Source organism: Eublepharis macularius, chromosome 1 (genome assembly GCF_028583425.1).
Source record: "Eublepharis macularius isolate TG4126 chromosome 1, MPM_Emac_v1.0, whole genome shotgun sequence".
NCBI lineage: Eukaryota > Metazoa > Chordata > Lepidosauria > Squamata > Eublepharidae > Eublepharis > Eublepharis macularius.
In genome coordinates this window covers 253302551-253311955 of record NC_072790.1, presented here as the reverse complement: position 1 = coordinate 253311955, position 9405 = coordinate 253302551, and the positions used below count along the sequence as shown (strand labels likewise).

Genomic DNA, 9405 nt, shown 5'->3' with positions numbered 1-9405 from the left:
ACACACAGGGGGGGGGGGTTGTCCCAACTTGGATACTATTGGGAACTACGTTTTCTCCCACTTTCCCCACAACATCATGGTGCTTCCGTGCACTTCCCAGCCCCGCCCCCCCCCCCGTCTTTCCTGTGATCTTTCTCAAACTTTTTTGCTGAGACTTTTTGGGGAAGATTTTAGCAAAGTCAGGGTAGTACCCATAAGGTCAGGAAAGCTCCACATTGGTGCTATTTCCTCCCCTCTCGGCAGCCATTCTCCCCCCCACACACACATTAGAAGGCTTTTCTAAAAAAAAAATGGAATTGACATATTGTTATAGTGTTATAACCTAACAATCTGTCTGTTGGGCTCTCTGAGTGCCCAGCTTTCATTTAAAAAAAAATAAGAATCTAGCCTCTTTTGTACAGAGATATGCCTTTTCCCTTATAGCTCCACAATGAAAGCAACTATAAACTTGGTTGTTGTTGTTGTTGTTGTTGTTTAAAAAGCTGGAAATGTAGAACATTTCACAGATAACACTACCATGATATATGCATTTAATAAGCACCTGGAGAAAGCCCCCCCCTCAGTGGCATGGGGAATGGAATGGCTGCCAGGGGGGGTGGAGCAGAGAAACTGCTTTGTCGAAGCCCCATTACGGCTGTGCTGTATCAGCAACCACCACGATAACTGGGAAACCACAGAAGCATCTCCCTGTGTGGAAAACTCCAAAATAATTTCCTTATGAAAACAGGCGCCCAGGTACTTCGACCTGCCAGGCAATAGTCTAGTTTCTGTATAGCTGTGTTTGGCTTGGGACTTGGCATTAAACAGAAGCTACACCGAAATATTGGTTATCGTCTTGCAACAGATACTTGCAACCAGACACACCCCGCCTGTTTGGAAGTGGGTGGTGGAAACAGTTTTGCCCTTTGGAGTTAGTGGAAGGGGGACACAAATATTTGCCCTTGACAATCAGGGGAGTCTGTTGCATTTGGCTTTGGGGGAGCCGATGTCTCTTGACTGACTAGCTGCTGGGCCTTTTTGACACTACTTACCTGCTCCCGGAACGTTGCAAAATCTCGCGCAAAAACTGCGGAAGACAGCGTCTTCTCGCGTCCTCTTTGCGATAGCGTCTTCTTTGCGATGTCGCGCAAAACTCTCGCGAGAAGACGCTATCTTCCGCGGTTTTTTGCGCGATATTTCGCAACGTTCCGGGAACAGGTAAGTAGTGTGAAAAGGGGTTTGCTCCGCTCCCGTACTTGGCTGGAATAGTTGTGAATAAACATATATTTCAAAAACACGTTTCCCATATTAGGTTTGCCAACTCCAGCTTGGGAAGCTCCTGGAGATTTGGGGGTGGAGTGGGGGGGGGCAAGGTTCGGGGCAGGGAGGCACCTCAGCAGAGTATAATGCCATAGAGTTCACCCTCCAGAGCAGCCACTTTCTCCTGGGGAACTGAATGCAGTTGTTTGGGTCGGAAACCCTACCTCGCCTCTCTGCGTCTTCTCTCTCGGTTCACAAGGACACAAACCCTGAAAGGAGACAAGAGATGCTCGGTGGTTTATCCTATCAGATCCCCCAGTCCTTGGGTGTTGGTTTAGGAGCAAATTCCTTCAGCAAATTTCGGAAGACAAGCATCATATCCCTTCATGCTTAGAAAGGAAGTGGGAGACTCAACAGGAAACTGACAAGATCTGAAATGCCAATAAGATGAACAATGCTGGAGTCCAGGGTGAACTGACCAGGCAGCGTTCTTGAGGAAGTACCTGCGGAAGGGCATTGTTTGCTCGTACGTTCCTCGGTCGGGGAGTGTGGAGGGGGGGCTCCAGCAGGTGCTGCTTGAGGGGGGAAACAGCTCAGGCAGGAAGGAAACTCTCACAGCCTATGGCCAGGATCCAAAGGGCTTTGGGCTGTGATTGTCAAAAAGCCACTCTGCCCATGCACCCACCCACCCGTCCCGGGCCACACCACACGAAAACTCACTTTTGTAGCTCGGGGGAGTTTCCAAATGTTGTCAGAATTTTGTTAGTGGGTCGGAACCAGGCCTTTTTGGCCCATGTTAGAAATAAAGAACCAGCTAGAGTTTGGGAAAAAAGAAATCTTCCAAAAGCTCTGTCCCTGCAGAATAAAGTCGCAGTTCCTGGGAAGGTCTCACCCCTGCACAGGAAGCAGATGAGACCATAAAAGTTAATTGTTTGAGACCTCTTTAAGGGTCCTCTGGCCTTCTACATATAAATCACCAAAAGGGTAAACAACAAACAGCTTATCTTTAGGAAAACAAGGTGTCTAAAATCTTCAGCCAGTGAAGTGTGAACATTCCTGTGTAATTTACAATGTAGTCAAATACATACCAAGGATGCAGTCTATCACAGAGGTAAAGGATGTGTAGACCTGTGTTTACATGAAGGACTTTTGACGGAACTGTCTTTCAAGAACAAAGACAATGCGATTGATTAACACGTTAAGGAGGCAAGTCTTTGATATTTCCCTATAAAAGAGGGATGGAACAAGAACTCGGTACCCTTCACTTGCCAACACGCAAAGGCTAGTGCTAGCCTTTGCGGCTGTGCAATGGGGGGGGGGGGGGTCCCAGAGCTCTGGAATGGGGGGAGGGTAAGTTTTCTTTTCTGTAGTTATCTTGTAATGTTGTTGTATTGTGCATGCTAACTTGTATTCTGTATCTATCTTCATAGTGCTTTAGTAGTCAGTAGGCTGGGCCCAAGTCTGGTGCCTTGCCCAACTGTTCTTTTTATTATTATTATTATTATGTCTTTACAAATAAAGAACTTCCAGTCTCGCATAAGACCTTCTCACTGCTGACACATTATTCTCAGCAGAGACATCAGTTTAGTACTAGGGAAAGATCAAGTGAGGTTGCACTCTTTACATGCCTATGGTAAGAGGCAAACCCAAGCAGCTGGTGGACTAGTCCCTGGTTGCAGAGAGCAACAATTTCCACAACACCAAACTGCTTGACTGTTTTGAAAAGTCAAAATGCCATTAGACCCCACCCAAGGGCTGGAAGGAACTGTTGCTCCTGCGAGTCTATGCAGAGGGATTCCATCTAGGGCCACCGACGAGTAACTCTGCTTCGGACTGCGCTGGAGGGATCGGGTGTCCCACCTGGAAGCGCGATCCCTCTAATTTCCTGGCATGCATACCTTTCCCTCTCCAGGACTCCAGGAGAGAAAAGCAGAAATCAGGCGTGGATGGCACCGAAGACACCCTTCTCTGTTCCTTGGACTAATATCGCAACTGTTGTTAAATATTTGCTTTAAAAAAAAAAAAAGGTAAACACCAAATGTGTAAGCAGATAAACTTACACGTGATGCTGGTTAAAAAAAAAACATGGGAGGACGGGCAAAACTGGAGGTTTCTCAGAATCATAAATTATTATTTAAATTACTGGAAGAACTTCCTGACAGTGAGAGCAGTCCCTGAGTGGAACAGGCTTCCTCGGGGAGGTGGTGGGCTCTCCTTCTTAGGAGTTTTGTAAGCAGAGGCCAGAGGGCCACCTGACAGCAGTGCTGATTCTGTGAACCTGGGCAGATCATGAGAGGGAGGGCAGGAAGGGTTGCATCAGGGCTTCGTTCTCGTGGCCCCTTCTTACACGCCCAGGGTAATGCCAATTGCCACCTTGGGGTCAGGTAGCAATTTTCCACAGGCCAGTTTGGCTAGGGATCCTGGAGGTGTTTTGCTATCTTCTGGGCATGGAGTGTGTGAGTGTGTGTGGGGGGGGCACTGGGGCAGTCGGGGGGGGTAGTTGTGAATTTCCTGCATTGTGCAGGGGGTTGGATTAGATGACCCTAGAGGTCCCTTCCAGCCCTAGGATTCTATGATAAATTATTATTTACTACTAACCATATATATACTGCATATAAATAGTATATATGACATTATATGTGGTATATACACCGGTGAGGAGGCCCAGGCTGAGCCCAAGCAATTTAAATAAATATTTCAAGAGGAACAAAACTCGTGACAAAATTATGAAAGATAAAAATCACTTCTTGAATGTGGTTCTGAATATCGCTGTCAAACTGAAGCGTGTGTGTGTGTGCACGAGTGCATGTCCACGAGCACATGTGCACATAGAGACCACCTGCTGAAGCCGTCATTTCTTCCAGAGGAAGTGTAGTCTGGAGATCAGCTGTGGTTGCCACCCTCCAGGTGGGGCCTGGATGTTCTCCTAGAATTACGGCCGATCTCCAGACTACACACTTCCTCTGGAAGAAATGACGGCTTCAGCAGGTGGTCTCTGTGGCATCACATCCCCGTCTCCCCACCTCAACAGATCCACCCTGCGCCTAACCAGACAAATCTTTGCTTGCGCATTAGAGCTAGGACATGAATCACAGGAACCCGAAAAGGGTTTTGTTTAATATAAGAGCATACATTTGGCACAAGATTTCAAAGCCTGCCATTTGCTTCCCTTCCTTGCACACTTCCTCCTTGTGTCGTGCACGACACAGAAAGATGAAAAAGCCAGTCTCACATGGGATCCTTCGCTGGTTTTTGTTTCCCACATATGTAATACTGAATGAAAATGCTGCTTTTCAAAAATCGGAACATCTATTTTTAAACATCTCTCTTCTGTTTTCGACATGACATTCACAAAAGTAATGCGTTTCTTTATAGACTAGCAACCGGCTGTTTTTATCTTGTTCAGTTTTCCGTCCCTTGGGAAAGAAAGTGCATTTCAGAAGTGGTGAATTGCAGACCCTGGCCGTTTCCACACGGCTCCCCGCTGCTCGTAACAACCCAGAATATCGTGGAAAAAATGCGGAAGATCGCACTTTCTCGCGCGAGATTTGCGTGAGAAAACGCGATCTTCCGCGTTTTTTTCATGATATTCCAGGTTGTTAGGAGCAGCGAGGAGCCGTGTGGAAACAGCCCCTCTCCCTTCCTGAGCTTTCTGTGAAGACTATGATCTACAGGCAGGTTCTCTAAAATCCCTGATTTCTTGTAAACCGTTCTGTAAAAACACTTTTAAAAAATCTTTCATTGTACCTGTGCAATCCCCCTTCAGGAAATCCCTTCACACTTGGCATTCCCTGAGAGGAGAAAAGGAGCATTATAATGCATACTGGCTGGTGTGTCACGCAGTTTACCTGACAAATACATTACCCTCAGCAAGAGGCTTCCTGAAGAATACCAAGAGAAGGATGACAAGACGAGGTGTCCCAAAGCTTCAAGTGAGGCCTGGAAATCTCTCGGAATTACAACTGATCTCCAGACAACATAGATGAGTTCTCCTGCAGAAAATGGCTGCTCTATGGCATTATACCCCGCTGAAGTTCCACACACACACCGCCAAATTTTTTTTTGCCCTTGCTAGGTTCCATCCCTAAATCTCCAAGAATTTCCAAACCCAGAGTTGGCAACTCTAATGTGGAAGTTCCCTTTAGTCACCACCAAATGGACTCTCTTCCATGAATCCGTCTAATTTCCTTTTAAAGCCATCTGTCAACCAAGCTAGATGCAAGAGTATCCGCCGCCATTTTAAAATTATTCTAAAATGCTGTCGCCCACACCACGGTGGGGTGAGGCACTCTTGTCTCCTCCCCACACCTGACATACCTTATCGAGTGCTGAAATGCCCCTACATGGCTGTTTTGGCACTCAAAACCACGCACAGGAGGCAAACAAAAGTGCCGAGCTGTGTGCATTTTTAAACAACTTAAAAATACAGTGACGATGGCATCCTTGTGGCTGCCATTGTGGAACCAACATAAAAGAAATCAAAAGCATCCTGTGTGTGAAGTGGCTCCCCCCCACCCCGCACACCTTCCTTCCAGCTTCTTCCATGGCCACAATAGAAAGTTCTCTACTTTGCCACATAGAGGAGCAGTTAAAAACATTCCAAGGTTGACTCTCTCTCCAGAAGTGATAAGGGGTGAGCAAACACCCCCTCCTCTCTTGAAAGATACGTGTTTGGCACTGTGTAGGTCATGGTGTTGGAAAAGGGGTTGGTGTTAAACCAAATAGGGCAAAAGATGCAATTTAGCAATATGATAGGCTACACAACACTTGCAGAAATCTCACGAGAATAATTGTGTGCCAGTTTAAACACCAAAATTAGGACGGCTGAAAAGGGTTCAGGAAAGAGAGAGACCCTGCGGGGTCCATTCACTTCTCTCTTTCTGCCTCTTCCCATTTCAGCTGCCCCCATGATCAGACAACAATCTTGCACCACATTTTGGGCATACTTACTATGCAGAGAAAGTAGAATGACCCTCCTAGTCACAGGGGGAAACGCTTCCAGGCCTCTGTCACCGGCTGAATTCTGAAGCAGACCCGCTGATGGCCGACCCTCTGGTCCCAAGTGCTGGGAGAGTTCTCTTCACCCCCGCCCCCCCCCATCATTCAACCCAGCCCAGTGACTGCACACCACTGATGATGACTCACGTCACGGACCTTTCTCTGTGGCATCCAGTGTCAGACAGCACCGCCCCCGTAGAGATGTTCCTTTGCATGCAATCGGCATTGTGTGAGACCCCGTTCTTGGCGCTGCATCTCAGGTGTGCACAGTGGGCGGCTGGGCTGGCTTCGTTCAGAGATGAGCCTGGCCTGGTGCCTCCTTTTGTCTTCCACAGGTAATTCCATGGCTGCTGCTTTAAAGTGGATCTCCGTGCTTTGCATCCGAATACGAGGCCGTTTCCATTTTTGTGTGTTCTGCCAACCCTTACAGAGTTTTATTGCTGGCTTGCGCTTTCTTAGGTTGTAGTTCTAGTTATTCTGTCTCACAAGATTCTTTCTCACACTTTCTACAAGCTTTTTGCAGTAGGAAGCAAAACGGTGAAAATTCCAAAAGAGTCTCTCTTTTCTTATATTTCTTTCCACAGTGTTGCAAGCTCAGTTATTGCTGTATCAGAAGGAGCCGTTCCACTTTGTGAATACTGGGCGCACGGCAGAGATCCAGTGCGTGTCTACGGAAACAATTTCCTCTGGAATAATGTTCAGTTGGTACAAAAGAAGAGAGAATGAAATATCTGTTTTAATTGCGAAGTGCGCTGGTATGGCAAACAACGCAAAATTTATTTGTAGAGTGGAACAAGAAAAGTTGATCTTGAAAATCTCCAATCTCAGAACAGAGGATTCTGGCCTGTATTTCTGCGGAACGAGACAGGATGGCTTTTTCTCCTTCAGCAATGGGTCTTCTCTGATCGTTGGAGGTAAGCAAGGATGGTTAATTTGGCAACGGAAATGTAGTGTAGCAATGGCACATGTGCAATACGGGTAAATATAACAAGGGGCAAAAGCATGTAAAAGCAAGATAAATGCCAATGTCCGGGACCCACCCTCCACACTCGTGTGTGGTAGGCAGTACTTATACCAACTTCTAGCCACAAATGTCATGTGTAAACCTGCGTTGTGTGCTGCAGGTGCGAAGTGTGGTGTGGTGAGGCAACTGCTAAGGCCCAGAGTCCCGTAGAGAACCTACCATTCACCAACTGGTCTGCCGTGTTCATTTGGGCTGTCAAGTTGCAACCAACTTATGGTGACTCCAGCAAGGGGGTTCCAAGGGAAGAGAGGAGCAGAGGTGGTTTGCCACGGTCTCCTCTGCAGAGTCTTCCATCCAAATACTGGCCCTGCTTAACTTCTGAGATCTGGCAAGATTTGACTATATACCATGTGTTGCCGCCAGCCTCCCAGAACTCCAGGCCTCGGCAAAGTGCCTGTTTCCCCCAGGAGTGGAGATACGAAGCTGCCTAAATCTTTTCCTACTGAATTGGCCTTCCTTGAAGCCCCAAGCAAGTGAAGAAAGCAATCTCCCTTGCTTCTCATCTGATCAGGGTGTTATGCCAGAAAACAGCTCCCCTCTGTGCCCTTCCCAATTTAGACACAAAGGGTCCGAGTAGGAGGAGTTGTTTTTATTTAACACTGTTATTGCAATAAGAGGCGAGAGACCCGAGGCAGTTTCAGGCCTCAAGATGGTTCCCTCTGCCCCTCCTTTGAGCAGAGCCACCTTTATAGCACTTAAGTTGTGGCATCAGAACATCATTACAATTAATTACAACATGGTTGGTTGACAGGTACGTCGCAATGAGAAATTCAGCACACATGTGCAGCCTTTTGTTATAACGCGCACGTGTGATTCGACGAAGTCAGCTTTTGTGTTTGAACTTGTTCCTTTAAGGGATTCTTGGCCATCCCCCCCCCCATCCTGTGGTCTCCAGCTTCGAGATAACCACGCAGGGCACATTGCACCGTGTGCTAAAAGTCAGGCATAGCGCCCAGCCAGGTTGTGCAAGACACAACCATCCCTGCACCAGACTCCGGTGGCTGTAATACAGGGGAAGCAGCACCTGTCACTCCACCAGCAGATCTCTTCCACAGTGAACTTCCAGGAGAAATAAATGCACGGAATCCAATGAGTACGTTAAATTCAGTCTTGCAGATTCCAAAGCCTTCTCAGTCCTCCCTGCTCTTTTGGGACTTGTCTCTTATTTTGCCCAAGGCCCTCTGCACCAGACTGGCCCTCTGAAACACTGACCTTTGACCTGAGCCAGGACAACTGACCTTGCCAAACTTTCGGCTTCATTTTTTTCTCAGATAGTTACACTCCAAGGACCCAGGTGGTGCTTCTGCTGCCTCCTGCACCACCAGCTCCCACCCTCATGCACGCCGGCCACGTTGCTTGTGTGGTCCGTGGAGTCTCCAACCTGGTCCAGGTGTCCTGGGATGTCCCCGGGGAACTCCAGCAAGAGGGCCTGACTCGGCTGGTGAAAAGCAGCAGCGGCTCCCTCACCTTCGTCAGCGTCCTTCAGATCCCCAGGGACTCGCATTGGGGTGGGAAGAACGTCACATGCCAAGTCAGATTCAACTCTTCCGGCCCCAGCATAAAGAAGAGCGCCACCTTCCCAGCACGTGAGTGTTTTTCCGAGTGCCTTGTTGACTATGGTATAACTAGTGGTTGTTTTCATACATGAATGTTCAAAGCAGTCATTGCTTCCTGCGTAGGCCAGAAGGCTCATTTGTGCTGCATTCCACATTTTCTTCTCCTCTAGCAACAGTCGAACATTCACATTGGGGGCACATGAAAAACGCAAAGTCTGTTTATGTCTGACTTAGGAAAATGCTAATTGTTCCTCTGATGGGGAGGAACTTTTAGCCGGCTTTGGAGGCACCATTTGTGAAGAGACAGTACTGGAGGTGAGGCCCTAAGAAGCAGTTTATTTGCCAAGGCAAGTGTGGAAGGAACAGCAACCGTCTGTAGAGGTGCTTCAGTCAGGTCCCAACCATCAGCATCCTTTTGCCGTGCATTTGCACAACCTCTGCAATCCGGACACTGTATTTCCCTCCATCACTGTGCCAAATGAAATAGGAGCATCAGTACGGGGCATTGTAGACCCCTGAAAGACAGGAAGCGTTTCTTTGCTGGGAATATATATGTGTGGCCTGTTTTGAGACAACTGTATTGATTGC

The 9405-nt window shown here is 47.7% G+C and overlaps 1 protein-coding gene across 1 annotated transcript; it reads left to right on the top strand.

Moving 5' to 3' along the window:
* The first annotated feature begins 6491 nt into the window (after positions 1-6491).
* Positions 6492-9046, top strand: LOC129325764 (uncharacterized). The gene is made up of 4 exons (XM_054973649.1): positions 6492-6572; positions 6822-7151; positions 8533-8847; positions 8988-9046. Exons 1-4 carry the CDS (start codon positions 6536-6538, stop codon positions 9044-9046), a joined length of 741 nt encoding a protein of 246 aa, XP_054829624.1. The 5' UTR covers positions 6492-6535.
* Positions 9047-9405: the final 359 nt, after the last annotated feature.

Bases quoted from the DNA above. Each gene is read 5' to 3' on its own strand.
- LOC129325764 (XM_054973649.1), top strand. From the start codon at position 6,536: ATGAGCCTGGCCTGGTGCCTCCTTTTGTCTTCCACAG. The intron at 6,573-6,821 runs GTAATTCCATGG...TTCTTTCCACAG, and splicing joins CCTCCTTTTGTCTTCCACAG to TGTTGCAAGCTCAGTTATTG. The intron at 8,848-8,987 runs GTGAGTGTTTTT...CTTCTCCTCTAG, and splicing joins GAGCGCCACCTTCCCAGCAC to CAACAGTCGAACATTCACAT.